We start from the raw sequence: 24,250 nt of genomic DNA on the forward strand, positions 1-24,250 counted from the left end.
ACTTGGCGTGCAGATTTGTGTCGTGTCACACATAAGCGAGGTGCGCCCTCAAACAAGAAATACGAGCACGCCATTTTCTATTCCCTGCCATGTCTTTCCGCGACATGTACTTTTCCTCAAAAACAAGGTATCAAAACGCAACTCTTTAATTACGTCATCTTCAGCTGATAAGGCATAATTAATGCCCATTGTCAGCTGTAGTTCAACTGACAAGCCGCCACTTGGTATGCTTCAACGTCCTTTTTCACGGATGATTTCCCCGAACTCATAATCATCATACACCTTACAAACCATTTTGGTTCGACAACTGATAGTCTGTCGTGGTTTTCTCCGCTTCATTTATGACGCCAGGCTAGACATGTGTATGTTTCTGGACACCAAACACGCCCAACATTTCACAACAGTCTACGTACTGGTGCCGTTTTCCTTCAACTGAACAAATCCCCTAGAGTTCAGATCGCCACGTATTCTCATGAAATCACGCCATCCGATCGAAATGGCAACATATTTTTACATCGGCAGGTGGGCGTCCTATGCCAAGGGGAAAATTGTCTTCCTGAAAGTCTACATCGCCAAAACAACACTACACTGACATAGTTTACAGTTCGGAAGATAGTTTCGATGACTGTGGTCGAGGACTCCAAGTAGAATTGACAATTTTAGTATGGATTAACATATTGGAGAGACTATGGAGGCCGGCCGGGGGATATTTTGGGCGCCAACAGATTTCTGTTAGGTTGAAATGTATTTTTTCCGGGTTTATTGTCTTAAACAGCAGGGACACTGGAGTGGAGATAGAACTCGCAGAGCACTGTATAATAACTGAGAGTTTATTCAAGCAATAAAAAGCAACATACCAGGTTATAGAGAACCTTTTCATTCTCTCTCTTAGGCCTTTAAATAAAATTCTTTGTTTGCCGTCCGCGTGCTGGTAGGTTTTCAGAGAAAATTACGAAAACAAACACAATTTTAACACTATTACAAATAAAAATATTATTTTTCCAAAGGAAACCAAATAAAAACTGAGCTTAATTTAATGCACTTGTGTTTTTTGTTTGTGTTTGTTTTTTTCCCTGGCTGGCTGGTAGGTTTTTCGAAAGTCCAAGGACGGCAAACAGAGAATTTTCTTTAAATAGCCTTATGATAAGAAACTAATTTGATTCTCAAAAATACACCCTTCAAATACACATATACAGCAGGTTCCTTTTCATTACTGAAAGTTGAAGAAAATGGGCTGACTAGGGCTAGGGTCTGCTCCACTCTTTCTAAATTCGTTAAATGTACAGTCTTTCTTGTTTTTGACCACGTGCTTTGCAAAGGTATTAGTTCCCGCAGATTCACTGGCTCAGAAAATTGCTGCTACCAGGACGTTCGTATAGGTTGGAAGTGCGCCCTCAATAGACTCACTCAAAAAATCTTTTGTCTATCTCACCAAGGGCGAATCGGGACAAGACCATTTGTCTAGCACACAGGACACCGTCTCAGTGGCACAGAAATTCCTTTGACTTTCATGTTCAGTGCATCTCGTCTCTGACTTTCTCTTGCGAATCTGGTAATGTAGGTTTTTTTGTAAAGTAACAGAAAGGAGTCAGTTCATTACAGTCTGCATGCATGCTGTCGATAACCACATGATAGCAATGGGCTCAATATAATTCAAAACCTTATTCGGTGAATTTTCTGTACTTTTGTTGAGTTCTTGGTCTATCATCATAATGACTTCGTTTGTATCTGTCATAATCCCGGTAATGTCTATCTTCATCACTGTATTTATCTCTCTCTCTGCGTTCATATCTACTTCTATCCCTACTACTAGAACCTTCCATGCTGTGATACTTGTCCCGGCTGTATTCCCTCCTTGACCTTTGTCCCCTATCATGTGACCTCCATCTGTCAGGTGACTGTGACCTTTCACCCCTATTTGACCTTGTCGGGCTTCTTGAAGTTTCACTGGAGGAGAATGTGAGAGAAATTGTAAACTTCTGTGAACATTTCCTATGGACACTACATATTAAAATTTCAACATAAATTCTTCATGTATATCATATTTCTGTAAAACAGGACAGGTAGTGATAACTCCATGACAAAACACTGGTTCCAAAGGATAATATCTAGGAAAGAAGTCAGTTAATGCATCTTTAGCTTGAGAATGAAAGGGGGAAATTCCTTTGTCGATATGCCATTGAACTGTACTGGTGCTGTATGGCCAATACAGAATCTAAGTACAAGCACTGGTACATGTGATCACAACAGAAAGCATGAAAAGCAAGGTGTTGGGAAACCTGGAAAGTTGACACACTTCATTCACTAGAAAGGTAACAGGTAGGTTATACAGCACAGGCCCAAAAACTACATGTATTGATTTTTTTTAGCTGCTGTAGAGGTTGGCAGTGCTGTTGTCTATATTTCTCTAGAACCAAAAACTTGTGTGATGTGGTAGAAATTTCACCTGATCATACGCTGAATGAAAGCTTGTTCAATATTCTACGTTGTACACAATTAAGAGCACAACTTCTCATCTGAAGTTTTCAACTTGAACTTTGACTGACCTTTGCGACTCGTCTGTTTTAATGTCATTGTCATTTTGTGAACCAGTTATCATCTCCATGTAAGCATCTATGATTTCTCTCATCACCTATTGAGGGCGTGATAAAAAAATGGGGTCAACAAAATGGTGAAATTGTAAATATAGGTTTATTCCTGGTTGTTTTCATGTGGTTACCCTTTTGAGTACCAAAATGTGATGATTGTGCAAGGAGAGGGGCAGAAAGATATCCATCAGGGGCTGTTTACTGTCCGAATATTCAACAATTTTGCAGATGTACGTCATTATTTTGATTGACAGATTGCTTGGCGAATTATATGCACTGTTGTCACAAGCAGATACTCTTCTGAGATGAGAAGATCTTTTGATAGAAAAATGAAATTTGAAACAATTGTCTGGCTACAAACGAACAAAATGACCTTGCACCGGAGAATGAAATTGCAAAACAAGTTCAAAATTTCACAGACAAATTACCTCAGTTTGTGATCTCTTTGTGATGTGAACATTTTTACCGCGATAGCTCTGTCTTCTTCTCTTGTAATCTCTGAGTTCAGCAAGCATTTCTTTGTGGGTCATCGGTTCTTTCTTCTGTTCTGAAAGAGTCAGTCCAATAAAGATTTTAGTAAACAACTTACAATAAGTGACACGGGTTTGAAATATACTGCAAGAGAAAGAAACTGTTAGACTTTTTTCAAAACTAAAAGCGTCTGCACTTATGAACATACCACAACCACCTATGGCCATGTAAGCAAGTCCACAATCAGTAGTGATAACAATGGGTTGGTCCAAACCATGGTGGTGAAAGGGTTAATGGTGGTTGAAATATTTTCTGATAGAAGCCGTGGCTTTAATCACAGATTTTAAAGTATTTGTACATTTCATGAAAGTGATCCCTTACATGTGTGTCTTGGAAGATTCTCACCAATCAAAAGATCAAATGTTTTAAAATGATGATGTTGCATGCTGTCCTCTTTAAAGTAATATGTGCTTCAAAACTGAAGTTCTTATACTTTTGCCCAAACTTTCTGTAAACCTTACACCATTCCTTATGAAATCGAGAATAGAATTCAGGGGTCACCTTGTAAAATTTGGAACAAGAGACACAAACTACCGAGTATTTATGACACTTGGAATTCGAAATCACCACTACCCTTGTGTTTACTCCATGAAGAAAATAAAATGTTCAATTTTCAAAAATAAGAGTGGAAATTTTTCCAACTCCAAAGGCTTCAAAATGACCTGAAGCAAGTGGTAGACAAGAAGAGAATTGTAAAGATTTGAGAGTCAGAATATCTCTACCCGAGGCATATTCTACATTAGATGCAAAGTAAATGTATGTGTACCTTTATTGAGGAGCCCTGCTGGATCAAATGCTAACTCGCTAGATGAAATACTGGACTGCTTGTTGGTCTTCTTTGCCATATCCACAACATATTCATAGATGGCCAGTCTCTCTTCAGAAGTCAACTCGTAACGTTCCCTGTCCATGTTCAAAGGAACTGCCTTGTCTCCACCACTTGATCCTGCAGAAGATGATGGAGATGGGGAAAAAATTCATGTGTAAAGTATCATGCACATAAACAAATTGTATTAAGTATTCAGGCAAAGTGCATATCAATCTAAGGAGCTGTATTGTGACTGTTACAAGAATGAAACGCATCACATCTTCTGCACAAGTAATAGAAGTACATGTTCGGTCATTTTTAACAATTGCCTTATAAAATCACCTACATAGCAAAATACATGGATGATGAAGTTCAAACTTGTCCACCCAGGGTTACTGGATATTGTTTAACACTGACGTTTGATTCAAACGACAGATAAGTAGAAAAAGCATATAAAATACACATACACTGAAACAGTTGGATGTCTTCTCAGGGCAGTAACTGCTCAATGCAAAAGCAGTGCTGTACAATAGAATTACTTTTAAAATGTATGTATATAAATATATGGTATATATAACTTCTTCATGTTTTCATAACTTTTGTTGTATAGAACAAGTAGGGTTTTTTCTTCTGCTCCCTAAACCATGTATAACCTATCATGAATGATATGAAATGTTATTGTTGACAAATAGAACTATTGTACAAAAATTACTGGAAAATACAAAGTTATTCATAATTGTAGAGACTAAAACTTTTGCTCAAAGTTTCCTCGAGGTATATTCCAACCGTTCATATTCAAAATCAAGGATAAATATCAGGGGTCGGGGGTCACCCATGCAAACTTTGTTACGGAGAAACAAATTACTTGAGATTTACCGATACTTGAAATTCAAAATGGCTGCCATCCCTGTGTTAACACTATGGAGATAAACAAAAGTTTGAATTTTCCAAAAAACTAAGACGGTGAAAAGTTTTCTTCCACTAAGAGCTTTGAAATGAACCCCTACAGGTGGTAGATCAGAAAAGAATTGGAAAAGTTTGAGAGTCCGAATATCTGTCCCTGAGGCGCACTCTACTTAAAGTTAATCAAGCTTTTATGTATTTTTTCAAAGCAGATTTTGATGAGAGCAAGTGAAATAAAGATACAATCTTGTCCAGCATTGAACAAGCGATTCAAATTGTTTGCTACTATGAGATGGATCATACCACTGCTACTGAAGGGGGAGGGTTTATTCAAATTGCAGGCTTGATGCTACATGATGTACAGCGCCATGTGGTGATCATCATCGTCCACAAAACAAACTGTTTTCAATGATACTTGAACATGAACAGAAACACATATATTTGTGAATTGTCTGAGACAAAATGACATACAAGGATATATTTATTTTTTTGGAGTTTAGGATACAACACAGAACCACGGCGGCATGGCAAGCCTCGTAATGGGAGTCAGTCTCTTCAACTGCTGCAGAATAAGGTGGAATAAGAGAGAGCCCGTCAGTTGGATTCAAATCAGATGAAAATATTCTCAAGCTCCGGATTCCTGTTGATGCAACTCTCAAATTGTAAGCGAGTATTAATTGTATTCAAATATGAAATTACAACAATATCCCTTGGTTACATGACTATTCACATACAGGGGCAAAGATGTGATGGCACAGGTACATATACACTGAGATCCCAGTAATACGTGCACTCTGATATATTAAAATAGTACCAAACATGACACATGACACAAGATATCGACCAATCTATAACCTACAGTCACTCATGGATATTTCAACTACATTTGGCTTTTAGGGCAGGAGGCAAGGTAAATATAAAAATTATAAATTTCCGATATACTGTGCTAATGGAAACAAAGACTTGTCTTTAATAATCATGATTACATATCAGGGATAACCAAGCAGAATATTCATATCACAGAAGCAAGTTACCTCTACTCAGATAGGAAATGGGTGCCAATTTCCAGTGTCAATTTATAAAAACAGAAATATAATTTCCAATTTTCACAAACACATGTCTGATACTGATAGTGATAGTCACAATTTTAGTTTCCCAGCACACGTTTTCATATGAGTCAACACAAGTCTGTGCATGGACAAGGCAACAATTGTACAATGATTTAGTCAAGAAAGCCGTCTCCAAGGTGTGTTCTGCCTCTACATGCATACATGTACACTCGTATTCCAGATGATGACGAATCAATGTTTCTGCAGGAATGTGTGCGTAACAGGGAAATTTGACATTTTCCCCAAAGCCATGTCAAATTCCCCATACACAGGCTACAAAATATGTCTATACCCAAGGGTATATGGAGGATATGTGTGGGGAATTTAGGTCTTTATATCAGTCAAAATGAAACTACCATTGTGCGGCATTGTCAAAGTCCTCCTGCTGTGTGTATTGCGACGATTTGCACTCCCACTCTCATTGCTCCATCCCCATCCCCACATTGACAGGTACATACTGACCCTATTCAGGTACTACAACCATTTATTGCTGTACAGAGTAACAGAGTAAACAGTACCAATATACCCTTTTCATGACCTTTCATTTCCAGGTGTTTTTGTGGCATCTAGTATACAAAAATCATATTTTACTTCGATAAAAACCCTCATATTTTTGCTTCTGAGCAAGAAAGAGCAGTTAATGTGTGAGATTTAGTGAATCTTGTCAGCAGTTGTAGAAGCTCAATCAAACTGGTTGATTCATACCAATAAAAATACCACAGCAACCAATACAAAAGGTCATCTCAGGGTCATGAAAATGCCCAGCAAAATGGTACACTATGGAATCAAGACATCAATATAGAGCACCAAAGAACAATTGAATTAAAACTTTCCTTCTTCATAAAAGATCTAACTAGAGAAAAAGACATTAAACAAAAAACAAAGGGGTCTGACTTGACATCTGGCATATCAAAGTATAATACAACTGTTTCTAAATCTAAACCTTTCCAGCTTAAATTTGATCAATGTCTTTAATTACAAAACACAAACACAACCACTTTCATATTGATGAAAACTCATATACACAAACTACGTTTTTTACAAATCTTACTGAAACAAATATCCTTGCTATGCAAACTATTAATGTTTACATATTATAATTAGTATCCCTGGCAATGGCATTTTTAGGGATGTAGAAAATAGCCAGCAGGCGGAAAGAACAACTGGCAGTCAGCTAAAATTTGCCCGCTGTGAAAATACATGTATCAGTTTGATGAAAAGTAGGAACATTTTGCACAAATTTAATGTACACATTCATTACTTGTATCTGCCTTTACTCTTATTTTTTGTGACCTGTAACCGAAATGACCTACATCCCTGATTTGATGTTTTCAATATGCATATTGTACTCTGGTATGCACTGTCTTTTTACACCTTTACACCCATGCTTTGAAGCATTGTGGGGAGAGTGAGCAAAGAGCTTCACTTCACAGCAATGCTAGTTACACTGAGCCAACTTCCATTTTGTAAGAGGTCAAAACTCCTGCCTCTGATAAGAATAAAGCGACACACAGCATTGAAATTTACAACTAAGATGGTTACTTCTTTCTCAAAATAATTTGTGAAGACAAAAAAAGGTAACTGACCTGAAACCGGCTGGAGGATCCTTGACTGAGTTGATTGATCTGGAAAATTTAGAAAAAAGAGAGACAGGGAATACCATGGCATTATCACTTACTGTGCATATACATGTACTTTGTAATCAAGCAGCTAGAAATGCAATGACATTTGACACATCTTCCTTCGTCTTGTCTACATTCCTGTGATAAGCTGATTAGAGAAAATCTCAAAACCAGGGAATTTCATGGATGATGATAGGTACTCCATCAACATATCACCAAACATCTGTGGTGCCAACATAAAAATTGACTGCAAAAATTTGTGACAACTACTAAACTTTGTTTTCAAATATTTTTGCCTTTAGGAAACAATGAAGAACACACTTATAATTTACTGAGCACAGATTGTTACTCTTCACGGAATCAGTTCTTTTTATCTTCCAAAGAATAGTATTTTCTTGTAACTGGATCAATATTTCTCTGAAAGTTTCACTGTCTTATAAGTTGTTTAGTTGTAGATATTCAACCCCACAAACCTCCTTACTGTCACGCAATTATGAATAAACTCTGAAAAATGGGACGAAGAAAATTGCATTTCATGGATAAAACTATTGCCTCCACGACTGAATTGCCTTGAGCTGGAAAGTGACATATGACCATAAACTCACCTATTAACACTGGGACAATGGAGAGAGAATTCTTGTAGTAGAAATGTGAACTTGGAAGTTGCTTGACCTGTTGAAGAGAATGGACAAAGAACTGTACAGTGTTGTGTATTGTCCTTGTGTGGTTTGGAAATAAAATACTGGTGCTGGTGAATTAGTCATTCACATATGCAAGAATGTGTATTTTTGTATCTGGACCAAAAAAAACAAATAAATTATCAAGTTGCTGCAAACAAACCCATGCTTCAGTGCTTTCAGGCACACTTACACAAGATGTGGGGATTCACAATGTACGTATCATTGATCTGTAAATTTGTGGTACTTCAGTAAGACTTGGCAAATACAATTATGAGACTATGTGTATACAGTTTGATGACTAGTGGAAGGAAAAATATCCAAAAATAAAACGAAAGTTCAGGGTGAGCACACCATTTCTTTTTAGAAGTCAAATCACAAGGACCAGTATTAAGGTACATTTGCGCAAAGCTAGCTTTGTGGTTCTCAGGGTTTTCTCTCGACTACGCAATTGCGCAAATTGCGCATTTCGAGCCATTTTCTGCCCTTTAAAAGTAAGTGACAACACGAAAATCACGCACAAAACACAGCAAGCAAATACGCCCATATGATAGGGACCCGAGCGCATAGTGTACATGTATAGTGACCTGTGAATTTGCTGTTGTTTCTGCCCCAAAAATGTCAAGCCTGTCCCCTAATTTTGATGAATGGGGGAGAGATTGCCCCCTTCAGTGAGCATGCAGAGAAAACACTGGGTTCTGTGTATATTTCCCCCCCCCCCCCCCCCCCCCGATGCTAAATTTCACTTGTCTGGCCAAAAGACCACGATGGTCCCACATCTCAAACCCCTTGATTTGTTCACTCCCAAATGCTTGACTACACTGTTACCTTGAACAGGCATCGATCTGCTGCTTTTCACCACAGAATTTTGCCTTTAGCACATTGCAATAAATACAAGTTTGAACCTGTACAGGAGAAACAGGTACGACACAGTCACACAGAATCCAGGAAGTTAGTTTGTGTGGACTCACCACATCTTCTTTTGAAAATCCCTTTTCCATCCACTTGCAAGATGCAATGTGTTTGTCCAGTGTTGTTGCTGGCACACGGTGGTTGGGATTGATTGGGCATGTTGCCATGGCTACTCCCTCCTGAAATTGTTCAACACAGAAGTTGCTGTCACAGTCAGGTCAAAAGCTTAAGAATATCTACCTGCACAAATTGCTCAAATACTTATCTCAAAAATACTACTTGAGTGATGCATAGGGGCCCAACCTTACAACAAAGTACGATAATACGAACTTAAAAAGTCAAAACTGGTCTATTCGTCTCATCAGATCTTAAGGCAAGATTAATCCCCACCCTATGTTGTCCATTGGAATGCACATCCAACGCTGCAGTTGTCAATACCAATAATGATCCTGGTGGTCAGTGGCTCAGCACAATGTATTTTGGACAGTAACTATCACATTGCACATTTTACATTCTATTAGCACTACCTGCAAATTCAACCTGTATTTGTATTTATTTGAACAACTTTCCCGCTTCAGTGTTTTGTTGAGGGCGGTAAGCAGGTATATGTTACCGGGGTTCCCCCTTGGCATATCAATAGAATCAAATAAGGGGACAGCAGCAATGTTACCTGGGTTCCCAATCAATGACCAATATTCCCCCAACCTTAGCAAAAATGCATGCCCTTGATGTACACACACACAAACTTCATGGGGAAGTGCTATGGCAAAAACAACTGCATAAATGTCAGAGCAAGTTCTTGATCAAATTATGATACTGAGCATAAAAGTGATTTGGGTGCACCAGTGAAACACTGCAAGTCGAGGTAAGTGTGATACTTTTGTCATTCGGGTCAGCCATGATGAAAAAACTGCTCACATAAAAGGGTAGTTTTATGAAGCATCAACATGGATGGACTGGCACTTTTTTGCATATCACTGGAAAGCTGGGGAATGTTTATCACTAGGAAAGGGGGCATTATCCTTTAGAAGGAATCAGGGGAACAAAGTGAGTAATTCGACTTTTTTAGCCCTGCTGTGGTGTTTGGCAACATCATACGGAGGATAGAGTCCAGCGGATGGTTTTCCTGGTGGGGAATGAGAAGTGGGAAACTAGTAGTGGGCAGCTGGGATCCAAAAGCAAAACAAAATGTCAGCTGGAAACAGCTTTCAGTTCCCTTCAAATTTATGGTTTCTTCAAAACTGCTTAGAATAGGAAAGTGCCACCGAACAAACAACTGTTTGTAATTGGCTATCTTAGCTGCAGTACTAGCTAGGGTGTTGTCTACGTGTCCGTCCCCAGGGGTGGGTAGGTGTTTCGTTGTATTGCTAATAAAGATATATTCTACCAACCTTTGGTGTTTTGGTCTTAAACTTAGCACTACCCTTGACAATCTTGCGTTAACGTTTTATCAACATGCTGTATCTATTATCTGATGAGTTTGAGTGCCTAATTGGCCAAAGTAAGCAAGGGTTAATTACTAAGCTGTGGACGCTGTCACCAGATTATCACCGCATTAAATTTGACAAAGTCAACAACGAACGCCCGGTGTTACTGGCGCGTTGTTGTTGACTTTGTCAAATTTAATGCGGTGATAATCTGGTGACAGCGTCCACAGCTTAGTAATTAACCCTTGCTTACTTTGGCCAATTAGGCACTCAAACTCATCAGATAATAGATACAGCATGTTGATAAAACGTTAACGCAAGATTGTCAAGGGTAGTGCTAAGTTTAAGACCAAAACACCAAAGGTTGGTAGAATATATCTTTATTAGCAATACAACGAAACACCTACCCACCCCTGGGGACGGACACGTAGACAACACCTGTGGTACTAGGTACTGTAGCTCGAGGGCATAGCTGCAAAATTGTAGCTCTACGGTGAGGCGGTCGGTGAGTTTTGGTTTTTGCGACATCGCTCACCAGTAGAGCTACAATGCCGAAGGCCCTGTAGCATACAAAATAAGCGCGCCACACATGGCGCGGCATTTTCATGTAAAATCCCACATATTTACTGCATTTGGTCGTACCGATTTATCACTATTGAAGACTAAACACTATACTACACTAACCTTGTCGTTTATGGGGTTTGGTATTAGCACAGACACGTCGATCGCGTTCCATAAACATTGAGCGTGTTTCTGGGAGCCACCATTACCGGAAGTTGGTAATGGCGGCTCCAAGAAATGTTTTTTGGAACGCGATCGACGTATTTGAACAAATACCAAACCCCATACACGACAAGGTTAGTGTAGTATAGTGTTTAATCTTCAGTAGTGATAAATCAGTATGACCAAATGCAGTAAATATGTGGGATTTTACATGAAAATGCCGTGCCATGTGCAGCGTGCTTAATTGTATGCTTCAGGGCCTTCGGCATTGTAGCTCTACTGGTGAGCGAGGTCGCAAAATCCAAAACTCACCGACCGCCTCACCGTAGAGCTATAGCTGCAAAATTGTAGCTCTACGGTGAGGCAGTCGGTGAGTTTTGTTTTTGCGACATCGCTCACCAGTAGAGCTACAATGCCGAAGGCCCTGTAGCATACAAAATAAGCGCGCCACACATGGTGCGGCATTTTCATGTAAAATCCCACATATTTACTGCATTTGGTCGTACCAATTTATCACTACTGATGACTAAACACTATACTACACTAACCTTGTTGTTTATGGGTTTGGTATTAGCACAGACACGTCGATCGCGTTCCATAAACATTGAGCGTGTTTCTGGGAGCCGCCATTACCGGAAGTTGGTAATGGCGGCTCCAAGAAATGTTTTTGGAACGCGATCAACGTATTTGAACAAATACCAAACCCCATACACGACAAGGTTAGTGTAGTATAGTGTTTAATCTTCAGTAATGATAAATCAGTATGACCAAATGCGGTAAATATATGAGATTTTACATCAAAATGCCATGCCATGTGCAGCGTGCTTATTTTGTATGCTTCAGGGCCTTCGGCATTGTAGCTCTACTGGTGAGCGAGGTCGCAAAACCAAAACTCACCGACCGCTTCACCGTAGAGCTACAATTTTGCAGCTACGTAGAGCTACAATGTTGCAGCTACTCGAGGCACAGTCCCTCCACACAGTGCTCGAGGTTTTGCCTGAGTATTTGGGTCTGGTTTGCCGTCCAACCCAAATAGAAATACTCAGGCAAAACCTCGAGCTACAGTACTGCAGCTATGGCTATCTATGATATTTTTTGCCCAACACAAAAACCTAAGCAACTTTGGCTCTGTCGGTGAACGAAATAACATGGTGTGTGATTTACCTGCACTGTGTCTCTCTTCCAACCGAGTTCACAGAGAAGCGCGTCTAGCTTTTCATTGTTCTGCAAAATTAGGCCGTCCAATTCGTTGATTTTTGCCATGCGGTCCTGGCTTCTTTGACTCATCACGTATTTTTGAGTTGCGGTCGACGGGAAACAATCGGTATTTTATGTTATTAAACTATGTGTTCCAGCTTTGACGGGATTTCGTAGTGTTTTGATTCTCGTCCGTGACCGACAGTGACGCGACACTTGCAAAGTCCGAGTGACTTCTTCCACGGAAGGACAGCGTGTTGTCCTGTAGCTGGTTTTGTCGTGGCTTCACGCTCAAACTATGTTTCCACCGATGTGTTCACTTCTTGGTAATGAAGAAAGTAGACTGTGACGATGTCCTGTCTTGTGGTAGAGGCGAAATACAACTCGCACAGTGCTCAATGGCGGGTTTACCTGTCACTGCACTGTACACCACTGGAGGCCGCCATTTTGCACGAAAGAACCTCGTTTTGAAATTAACCTTAAATGACCCTAGGAACATCCGATATGGAACATGGGGGGAGGCTCGTCAATGATGGTGACATGATAGTACGCAACACGCACACGGAGCCCTGAACAGTTTGGAAGATGATATAGCAACATGGAGAATAAGTTTAAATTTTAGATGAAACAATCAACAACAAAACGATAAGCCACTGACATCGTATCAGAAATGAACAAGAGAGCGCCGACTCAGATAAGATCATAACCCTGGATATATTATCACGGTCCCTCTACCCGAATGGTTCTACATTTTCCGAGAAAACTATCACTAATTGTGCCTTCACAAGAACTACTTCAATGTAGATACGTCGCTTATTTCGACTGTGTTTCAAGAAATACATTGCCATGCAGTTTCGTTCCAATATTAAGTTTGCAATGAATTATCAGCGCAGTAAACAGGTAAGCATTAATGTTTGTAAAGGCTGACTACCACTGTACCAGCACCCATGGAGGTAATTCCTACCATGGTACCATGGAGGAATTTTTTTCACCTCCATGTTCCTACCTCAATGCAATACCCAATACCATATGGCACAAAGTCGCCTGTGGTTCGATATACGACCAAGGCCGCTGTATTCATTAGAAATGTCTCTTCTAATGTATACAGCTACCTTCGCCGTGTATCGAACAACAACCGATCTGATATGGCAGATACACGTATCGCGTAAATCCCCGGCGTTGTTGTCAAATATTGAAATGAAACTAAAAGTTGTTTCTCAAATGGTAATGGCATTTTACAATTTAATACACGCAGAGTTGATCGATGATGGTGATGATAGATTTGAACGCATTGTTGGACGATGTATTGAAAATTTATGACGTAAGGCACACGCCAAAATAAGTTTGCAGCTATTACGTAGACGGATCGCGAGAACTCGAAGGACGAGCAGCCATCGTACTACCAGGAAGTCGGGGTGTTCAGTACTATTACGCGCAATCGCAACGCCATATGAAAGAGTGGACTTTTGTAATGCATTACCATACACGTATAGCGGACATTTAAGCTTTGAGCTTCGAATTATAGATCGTGTTAGGTATACTTTCGTTTCACAAGTACATGTAATACTGGAGGGCCACAATATATATGGTGCGTGTTTCCCCTCCCGGGGGACACACTCCTATTGATAGGGTATGCGCATAAATGTGCGCAGCGTTGACCCGCTTTCGGATCAGTGTGTGGACTTTTGATCAAAAAACCTTGATGATGAAGTGTAGAGGTTTTGTCCCAAATTTTATTAGTCTTGTGCCATTCTCACCCACTTTGCACTTTTGAACAATAGGGTTTAACCTCAGTATATCGTCAAACCGAAAATGAAGTGTGTAACCCCCACAGAGTTTTTGCTCTGCAGTTCGGCTCTTTCAAGTCTCACTTCAAGAACAAATTCTTGTAGCAACACAACGTTTCAAACTTGCAAATATGATTAAAGTCCCAATTGCTACAAATTTTATGCATTATTTTTATGATTTACGTTTCAAACTTGCCAATATGATTAAAGTCCCAATAGCTACAAATTTTATGCATTATTTTTATGATTTAATTTTAAAACCAGAGTTGGTTCATGTAAATATACTAACTGAAGGACATGTATAGAAGTATCACTGCACGCTGATTAGACTATGCCTACGCTTTTTAATGGTAAAATAATAAACGGGTGCCACTCTCATAAAATGGCACCCCCACAGAACTTGAAAGTGCAAAAAATAAAGTATTTCCTACACCTCATGATCATAAAGGAAACAAGCATGGTGCCATTTATTTCATTGCACAACACACGATGGCCAACATTTTGTTGTTCTAATCTTTATTTTCTGTGTCACATGATTAGTTTTTGAAAATGGCTGGACATCTAATATGATGTTAAAACGTTTGAATTTAAATGATGCCACTCTTGACACTGATGACATCGTTATACACTTTTTCAGTCTTTAGTGGGTCTTATTTAAAGAAAACTAATGGAAAACTAAGGATATTTTGAGATCAGTTTGTTACACATTCGTAGCTATTAGGGCTTTAATGAACTAAATTTGTTTGAACAAAACTGTACAAAAAGGTCAGTGACCTTTTGAAGTCCTCATTTAAACTGCAGTGCTACTTCTTGATGTCCACTCTGGAGGTCAGTTTTACCTGAAAGTAGTATGCGCCCCAAAAGTGAAAGACTTACACTTTTGCTCAAACTTTCCTGAGTGAAACTTTCAACCATTCTCTTACCAAATCAACAATAAAAATAGGGGGTCACCATGCAAAGTTTGGAACTAGTGAAACAAATTACCCAACATTTTGCAATGTTTGAAATTCAAAATGACTGCCATTCCTGTTTTATCTCTAGAAAGGGAAATAAAATTTTTGATTTTCAAAAATATAAGAAGATGAAAGTTTTTCTTTTATCAAGAGCTTTAAAATGAGTCCCCACAAGTGGTAGACCAGAAAAGAATTGTATGAATATAAAGTCTGACTGTCTGTCCCGAGGCTATCTTAATTATAATATCCTTTGCACCAAACAGAATATCTGACATACAGCTGGAAAGAGTAGTTGATCAAAACATAATTTTACCAGTAATACATATTTCATACTGAATATCAAAGATCTGATAGATGGAAGTTGCTAGGTTTTAAAAGTTGTTTTGCTGTCCCACAAAGTTACAAGTCAGAGTTTTATACGTAGATGAGTTGATCATCCACAGGCTTATAGTAATATTAATAAACTAAAACAGAAGGAATTCATTGTATGAAAAATTATGATTTGATAACATTGTACATGCATTTTTCTTGTTCTAGACACAAGTTTAAATGGATACCAATTATATGTCAACATGAAAGCAATATCAAGAATTTGCATCCGTCCCCCTGATATGCCACGCTTACCTTCAAGAACCATTTAAGATTCACCCAACATGTCTCAAGAGCAAACAGGTTAGTAGAGCAACATTTATTACTCATCCTCAGATGGCAACCAGTGTAACAGCCGTCGAGTCACTCAGATGATCAGTGCAACCTAGACACATTAATTCATCAATATAAATACATGTACCTAAGAGATATCAAAAGTTTTGCCAGTCATACTTGTAAAGTGCAGACAACAGCTTTTGAATGTGCACAGTTTACGTGTAAATCATCCTTTAAAAGCAGATCTGTGAATTGACATGTTCATCGTAATACGGATAACCAAATCTCAGGATGTGAGAGTGCTTTCTCCCATAACATTAAATTTGCACAAATTTGAGATATATGATAATAAAACCGACAGCATACATCTGTCTGCATCTTTATGATCCTGTAAACCTGGTGGACACATTCTCTGGAGGCATTGTTGATTGTGTGTAAGATTTCATGCACGCAAACATCCAGACATACAAGTACCTGCATGGTCTTCAACCATTGTACTGGTAGTTATTTAATGATGTCCTTCAGAATTTATTTCTTCCTAACTTAACCCTGCTGCACCCATCTCTGCATGCATGACTAATGACAGTGGCTTAGAAGCTGATATGTTTAATTATTTCTGATATGTATTAAGAATTGCATACTACCGGGTATGTAACGGTACTACAAATGAGTTTATATGATGCTCAATTCCCATCCATCCTTCCTTCCCTCCCTCCCTCCCTCCATCCATCTACCCCTCCACCCCCTATACAATACAAATGGCAAATGCAAAGAATCGTTATAATTGTTTCTTCAATTCTCAGCTACCATTTCAGGTACAGGGGGGCATACTTTCAAGGACTGTCATGTTCAGATGGGAGATTACTGTGTCATGACTGCGTCAACAGCTCAAGGTAAGACTACGATACATCATTCACCATCAAAGAATGTAAATGAAGTGAAACTCATACCAAATCCAAAATCTCGACATTTTATCATGCCCTTGTATTTAAATATATAGTAAGACATGATCACAGAGTAGATGAGTGGAAACAAAAGGATCCTATACCACATCAAAACTAAAGACAAGCAGGACCATCTTAAAGTTGAATGCTAGTAGTTTAAGTTATTTGCAATACACTTGAACTGTATAACTTGGATCTGAAATGCTTTGCCCTGAGAATTCAAATATACATATTATTCACAACATCTTCAAAGAGCACCAGTGTAAAAAATCCTCAACATCATTCAGATGGCTAATAGAGTATTAAGATTTGCGCTTTAAGATTGTAACTTCAATGAGTGCAAGGGAAAAATTCAATAAAGTATACAGGATTATGTCAGGAAATTTATAAATAATCACATGTCATACTCACTCGTCATTTGTGACACTTTTTGCATGAATATTCAAGAGTCTGGTTCTGCTTTCTGTGTAGAGTCGAAAAGATTGATTGTTATTGGCACTCAAGTTTGAAAAAAAGGAATTAAAAAAATATATGGAGGAATAGATAATTGTCATTGTACCATAAACACTCTAAGTAGTAAAAAATGTATTGTTATCTTGAGTAAAAATGTTAACAAAATTCTGTTTCTCTTCTCAGATAAAAGTGGGCATCCTTCTGAACACTTACATAAATTCCAAAACTATTTGAAGAAGATGTACAGAAACCGGTTCAAACAGTACACAGCAGTGAAAATAAGCAAGACAGATGAGCTTCACCTGGATGATACCTATATAAATCTTAATTTCAATGATGTAGATAAAGCCATAGGTTCACAGAGCAAAGTATCACAAGAGGACTTGGATTTAATTTCAGACAAGAGAATTGTTATTTTGGGGGGGTCAGGCCAGGGGAAAACTACCTTTTGTCAGAAATTACTTTATGATTGGGGTGCGGAAGATAACTCAGAAAGTAAGTTAGCTAACTTTTTCTTAGTGTTGTTTATTGAAGGTCAACGCATGTCACCTGAGAAGGATTTTCTTGGATCAGTGTTTGATATATTGTTACCCAGTGCCCGAGCTGAAAGGCTTTGCATTCCAAGAGATGAAATAGAGAGATGGGTTGAAGAAAACCAAACTAAGGTGTGTTTTGTATTCGATGCGGTGGATGAAGTGCCTAGCAAATGCCTCAGTGCATATGAATCCTTCACAAAACTCGAGTGTCTGGGCGAAACACATGCTATATTCACTTCACTAAACCAGCAAGTGCTTCGATGTGAGAAGCGTTATTGTATTTGTCAGTACAGTGCTGAGGATGTCAATCTTTACATCCAAAAATACTTTGCAGACAATATTCCCAAAGCCCAATCGCTAACAGATATGTTGAAGGCAAACAAAGACAGCAGCTTATTCGAGCTGTTGATGAACCCATTGTACTGTGTACTGATGTGCATATTATGGAATGATTCTGATCATGAGGAACGGTATGAAATTGACTCAGAAACAGACATATTCAAACAGATATTTGAATTAATTTGCACAAGGTACTGTCAGCGAAATCATATAGCAAGGTCCGATGAGAAATTCCAAAAGAGTTTGCACATCATGTATTTCCTTGCATGGAAAGGTATCAAAGATGACCAAATGTTATTTTCTGCTGAGAAAATATCACAAGTCATCATGATGAAAGAGTTTCAAAGTGATCTCGATGTGGAGGTGAAAGGTATTGTTGAAATAGGTTTCTTGTCAAAGATTCACAAGAGATCCACCGAGGGGTTGGTGTATTCTTTCTCACATCGCACAATCCAACAACTCTTAGCAGCAATGCATGTGAAGAAAGAAAACAAGGACTCCCTCTATGATGATTGCTGGTATTGTGGGTCTACTGATAACTGCCGCCAGAATTATGAAATGGTTTGTGTTTTCTTAGCTGGGTTATTAGAGGATTCAGCAGGGCCTTTGTTTGATGCTTTTGACAGAGACCAGTTGAATAACAGCAATTCTCTCACCAAATCTACTTACAGGAACATATTTTTAGTATGCAGGTGTTTGCTACAAACAGAAAACATCCCGGAGTATGCAAAGTCAGTGGTAGCCTCATTATCTCGTGATGTAGAGCTATACCTTAACTTCTTCCGGCAAAATATCCCAGATTATGTTTTCCTGGCTCTTGCTCACATGTTAGATAGTTGCCAGCAAAGAGGGCAGCCAGAGCACTACATACATGATCTGTCCTTGGTCAATTTCAGTGAAATTGACAAAAGTGGGTTTCAGAAATTTTCAAAAGCACTGCAAAACAGTCAGACCCTTTCCAAATTTTCTGTTTGTCTGTCAGGTTTGGACTCTGACAGTACTGGAGTGTGTCTAAATGCAGTAACCAAAAACAGCAGCCTCAAGAAAGTGACTTTAGAGGCTTACATAGACAGTATGGAAGAAAAATCTGCCTTGGCAATTCCTGAAGTACTCAGAAATCAAGGCATTGAAGAATTACGTTTGTTTGCTCTCTTTGTCACAAGTTGTCCCCAAAGTTGTAAGAAAGAGAATCGTGATTGCTTCAAAAGACAAGTTATTGATAATTTTCTCAAGAAATTGACAGAAGAATTGGGACAGAATAAGACTCTCAGGGCTCTGTTGTTGACGACCTGTTTTTTCAATGAATATCCACATAGCAAGGATTTGGTGGATGCCATCGTAAGGCACCCCACTTTAACAGCATTTCAGGTCTCCGGCTACTTCAGTGGCTCTGGACAGATAAATTTACGGGGCATGAAAGATCTGGCCCAAATCCTGAATACTAAAAGGAAAGAAAGCAAAATATCAGCGTTTACTTTAGGGTTGGTGGCTTTATCACCAGAAGATAATTCTGATGTTAAATTGGAAAAACTTCAAATTCTTACAGATGCTATATCTGGCAATGATACATTAACTGAACTCAAGTTCATGTTCACTTACTTGGAAGGGGCCGAGCAACTTAAAGTGGCTGAGAAACTTGACCATCCATTCCTAGAAAAGCTGTATTTGACATGGAAAAGTATGTTTGGCAAGTTTCTTGGGGCTCTCAAGGAAACTTTGATTAGGTGCTCAAACCTCAGAGAGATTACATTGCAAGGACAATTTTTCTCTGGTGAAGGGGTAGGTGAATTTGTTGAGGGTGTCCACAGGAACAACAACATAAGGTCAGTTGTGCTACAGGGCAAACCATTCCAGGTTGCTTTTATTTTGCAACTTGTCAAACAACTGGGTGAACAAAGTTGGCAACACAGGCTTGTTCCTGTTAGGATGGTTTTAGTGGGAGAGATTGTGAAATCATCAGCTGGTCCTCTGTCACAGACACAAGATAGGGATAATTTTGATCAAGCTAAAGCAGCATACAATGAGGTAGTAAGTTTTAGGCAGCAGAAGAATATTTCGATTGATGCTAGAGACTGTTGCCCAAATTATCCATCTTTCTGTAAACTTGAAGAAGATTTGTAACAGTAGGTGGTGCTAGCAAGATACATGTATTGTCCGTGTGATATATCATGGTGTTAAAAAGAAAGACACAGAATGATTAGAAAATGGTGCCATAGTCTTGGAGATACCTTGCCATCTACTTCTGAAAATATAGTTAATGATCAGCTGTTCATTTGGAATTCTTGTCAATTACACACATAGGACAAGAAACTGTGTTCTTTAATTTTTGCCATCAGAATAATATATGGTAGTCAAAAATAAGACTCTCCACAGACTCAAATTGTGTGTAGTATGTTCTAAACACACAACGCCCATATCTGATTTGTTTCCTGAAATCAAAATCTAAATATGAACTTTGTAAGATTTTACCATAGAACTTTTGTTCATTTGTTCATACAGTATCACATGAGTCAAGGCAATCATTCAGGTGCATATCATGTGACATGAATTCAAAGGTTGCAACAGACTATTTGTATATGCTATCAAGAGATAAATGTATATTTTTACATGATTTTTCCATATCAAAGATTTTTACACGAGTGCAATTTAATAATATGTATATATGTGAATAGTTTTTATATCAGAAAGTGTAAAATTAGAGTTATTACATGAGACAATTGCCATCATTGATGTCCGCTCAAGGTAGGCATTGCTGTGAAAGCACCTCATTTTTCTATGTATTTGTTTTAATTACTTGCTGAACCAGAGGATAATGCATAGCAAATTTTGAGATGTCATTGCAAGAGCAGCATAGGTTTGAATTGTAAGATATTATCAATTGAAAGCTTATTTATGTGATCTGCAACTTCATAATATAATGATGACAGTTTGTAAGTTATTGTCCCTGAACTTTTCTTGAAAGACAACTCTCATGTGTGTAATATTTTTTTGTAATTTGTTTTAATATTATGTTTATATGAAAAAATCCGTTTTAGTTCATTTCTGTATTTCAGCCAGTTTTTCAGATATTCATTAATGTTAAAACATTTAATACAATGGCCATAAACATACGCAAAATTCATCATTATTTCTGTCAATCATTCATTTTTAGAGGGCTAGAAAGCAATCGTAATTTACATTGTGAAGATATTTTGCCTGAAGTGAAATGTGTCATGTTGATTATTAGTTTTCGCCCTTAATATTTGATTGTTTTTTTTAGAATAGGAAGACAGTCAAAGTGTTTTCTCAGCTATCCTTATAGACATTTTCAGTGAACAGATTTGGGTAAACCACTTTACTATTATCTTACAGGGTGGTAACACTATTATACATTATTCTTGTAAGCAAAAGTTCTATAGCAGCCATTGTGTTCATCTCTGACTCAGAATCTGCTTACTGAAATAGCTGTTATGTTTCCATCAAGGTCATCATGAAATAATTTCACTGTAGTTTTCTTAAGGTAATATGCACCTCGAAAGTGAAAGACTTAAACTTTTGCTCTAACTTTCCTCAAGGAATCTTTGAGTCATTCTCTTTCAAAATCAAGAATAAAAATAGGGGGTCACCGTGCAAATTTTTGTACTAGAGAAACAAATTACCCAAGATTTACCGATATTAGAAATTCAAAATGGCCGCCATCCCTGTGTTAACTCTATGGAGAAAAATAAAAATTTTTGAATTTCGAAAAACTAAGCCGGTGAAAAGTTTTCTTTCACCAACAGCTTTAAAATGAACCCCCACATGTGGTATATCAGAAGAGAATTGTAAAAGTTTGAGAGTCCCGATGTCTGTCCCCGAGGTGCGTTCTACCTTAACTAAGAGAGTTAGACTGTTCAAATAGTCGTTTGGCTTATTGCAAATTACACGTACTTCGTTAATTCATATATATGAAGCAGTCCCTTAGGATATAGTTGCCAAGTTTTGGTAGTTCTTTAAAGCGGGGTATATTTTTTGTAAACACATTGATGTATAATTGTAAATATATCTTGTTGTTTATAGTTATTTTGTAAGTGACAAGCAATCAACTATACCAACTCTTTACAGAATAGCGGCTTAGTATCAGCAAAGTGAACAGACATTTATAAATTACACGAGAATATTTTCATTGATGTTAGAAGTCATAATGTTCAAGACAGTAAATATATTTGTATAATTAATTTTCAGTGTCGTACCAAGACCAGGACGTTCTTATTAAAGGGACAAAGTCGGCCATTTTTCATGAATTTTGTTTGATGCAAGGTACTACCTTTATTGTTTGACATGTTGAAAGATACTGAATGAATGGGTGACCATGCATATATTGGACCCCAGTTTTAGACAAATAAGTGGAACCATAGCGAAAATGAATTAATGGTCATGACCATTAATTCGTTCTTGCGATGGTTTCATTTAATTTGTCTAAACCGGGGTCGAATATGTACATCGTCATCCATTTACTCAGTATCTTTAAACATGTCAAACAATATAAGGAGTATCTTGCATCAATCAATATTCATGAAAAATGGCCGATTCTGAACCGTTTCTCATAATCCTGTGTCACAAAATTGTTACAACAGTACACTCATTACGAGAAGTGTTGCCAACCTACATCTTAAAGCACTAATACTAGTAATAAAGTAATATTTGATATCAACTTGAAATTAGACGTTTTGCATGCTGGGATTTTCACATGAACTACCCTTGTCACTATAATTATTGCGAAACAAAATTATCGTCACCGTGTTTTATTGTAAGCTCCGACAAAAGGGATGGATACCAAAATTGTTTTTGTTTACTAAAAACTAAAAACCAAAATATAATTAATATTAGCTTGATTCGGCTGTTTTTGCGCTATAAACCATCAAAAATGAAATGTTGATTATTTCCTTGGTAGTTGTTATTTTCGCTTTCCGACGATGATTTTGATAAGCGGTCTGTGCAGTGTCTCAGTAACTGCAATAAGCGCATACTCAACCCTGTTTACGGTCTGTTCACACGCCCTCTGTACATTTCTTAATGTTGCTGCTGAGTTTGCTCACTTTGAGTATCGTATACCGAATACCCCGCCATCATGAATTTGTCAAGAGCTTAAGGCTGCGTTCGCACTACCTTAGGAAGGGAGGTCGCCCCAACAAGGTGCAAAATTATTGAGGGAAGCCTTAATTTTAAGGGAAGCATTAAAGACATGGTTGAAGATGTCAGGTTGCTCTCCAGTCATAAGTTACCCTCGGGGGATATCGAATTCAAATTTCGTGTTCAAAAAAGCTGCAACTACCTATAGCCATCTTTGCAGTTCTGATCTGGCTTAAGTGAGAAACATTGCAAAATTGTAGAGGTAACAATGGTAACATGAGCATACCACATTATTTGTATTGAACCTTAATTAATTAATTAATTAATCAATGTTGATTTTATGTAAAGTATATATTTACGTTTATTGCATGCCATCGAGGAAAATTAATTTCACATCACATACCGAGTAGACTCTCAGTTTTCGGTCAAATAACCTTATTTCAAGATAATAGAAATACTGGTTCATTCTAACTTAAAAGTCAACTGACCGTCAAATTTTGTTCCTCTTATGCTGCCCAATAGAAATGTGACTGGCAAGTGTGAAAAGTTTAGAGAGAGAGAGAGAGAGAGAGAGAGAGAGAGAGAGAGAGAGATTACATAAAGTAAACATTGCGGTATAATTTTTTAATCATTCCGCAAAATAGTGAAACACTTCAAGTCTCTGTCTCTCCCTCCCCCAACGTTTGTTTGTGACTCTGCCTTACAATGATGGCGGCTCGGTTATCCTAGGCAACGAGTGGTGGCGCTCTTGATGTGCCTCAAATCGCTGCCGCAACTCCCCGAAATGTCGAAATGTGATTGTCGTCATTCTTTTCAAAGTAACAAAGGTCCAGGATCACCGATTTCGGATTAGTATCTACTCCGTCTAATCAAACACGAGTCTGTTTCAGTTACATTTGCTTTAGCGCTTCCACACAAATTTATTCCAACCTTATAGCACCTTTTGGTGTACTTCAAAGAAATCTGATACTGCAATACCTAGCTGCAACTTGGTTGGCCGTGGGG

At 38.2% G+C, this 24,250-nt stretch overlaps 2 protein-coding genes across 2 annotated transcripts; one reads left to right on the forward strand and one right to left on the reverse strand.

Annotated features, from left to right (window-relative positions):
• Nucleotides 1–809: 809 nt before the first annotated feature.
• LOC139115500 (U11/U12 small nuclear ribonucleoprotein 48 kDa protein-like) lies at nucleotides 810–12,941 on the reverse strand. Its single transcript, XM_070677637.1, has 8 exons — nucleotides 12,465–12,941; nucleotides 9,210–9,329; nucleotides 8,167–8,233; nucleotides 7,526–7,564; nucleotides 3,886–4,065; nucleotides 3,017–3,135; nucleotides 2,547–2,632; nucleotides 810–1,947 (listed from the first exon to the last, which is right to left on the reverse strand). The coding sequence occupies exons 1-8, from the start codon at nucleotides 12,585–12,587 to the stop codon at nucleotides 1,662–1,664; spliced, it is 1,020 nt and encodes a 339-aa protein (XP_070533738.1). The 5' UTR covers nucleotides 12,588–12,941; the 3' UTR covers nucleotides 810–1,661.
• An 11-nt stretch (nucleotides 12,942–12,952) lies between these two features.
• LOC139115499 (uncharacterized) lies at nucleotides 12,953–22,720 on the forward strand. The gene is made up of 4 exons (XM_070677636.1): nucleotides 12,953–13,397; nucleotides 15,775–15,909; nucleotides 16,686–16,775; nucleotides 17,463–22,720. The coding sequence occupies exons 2-4, from the start codon at nucleotides 15,891–15,893 to the stop codon at nucleotides 20,273–20,275; spliced, it is 2,922 nt and encodes a 973-aa protein (XP_070533737.1). The 5' UTR covers nucleotides 12,953–13,397; nucleotides 15,775–15,890; the 3' UTR covers nucleotides 20,276–22,720.
• Nucleotides 22,721–24,250: the final 1,530 nt, after the last annotated feature.

Source organism: Ptychodera flava, chromosome 17 (genome assembly GCF_041260155.1).
Source record: "Ptychodera flava strain L36383 chromosome 17, AS_Pfla_20210202, whole genome shotgun sequence".
NCBI lineage: Eukaryota > Metazoa > Hemichordata > Enteropneusta > Ptychoderidae > Ptychodera > Ptychodera flava.

Bases quoted from the DNA above. Each gene is read 5' to 3' on its own strand.
- LOC139115500 (XM_070677637.1), bottom strand. From the start codon at position 12,587: ATGAGTCAAAGAAGCCAGGACCGCATGGCAAAAATCAACGAATTGGAC. The intron at 3,136-3,885 runs GTACACATACAT...TGACTCTTTCAG, and splicing joins AGCAGGGCTCCTCAATAAAG to AACAGAAGAAAGAACCGATG. The intron at 1,948-2,546 runs GTCAGTCAAAGT...ATTCTCCTCCAG, and splicing joins AAAACAGACGAGTCGCAAAG to TGAAACTTCAAGAAGCCCGA.
- LOC139115499 (XM_070677636.1), top strand. The intron at 16,776-17,462 runs GTAAGACTACGA...TTCTCTTCTCAG, and splicing joins GACTGCGTCAACAGCTCAAG to ATAAAAGTGGGCATCCTTCT.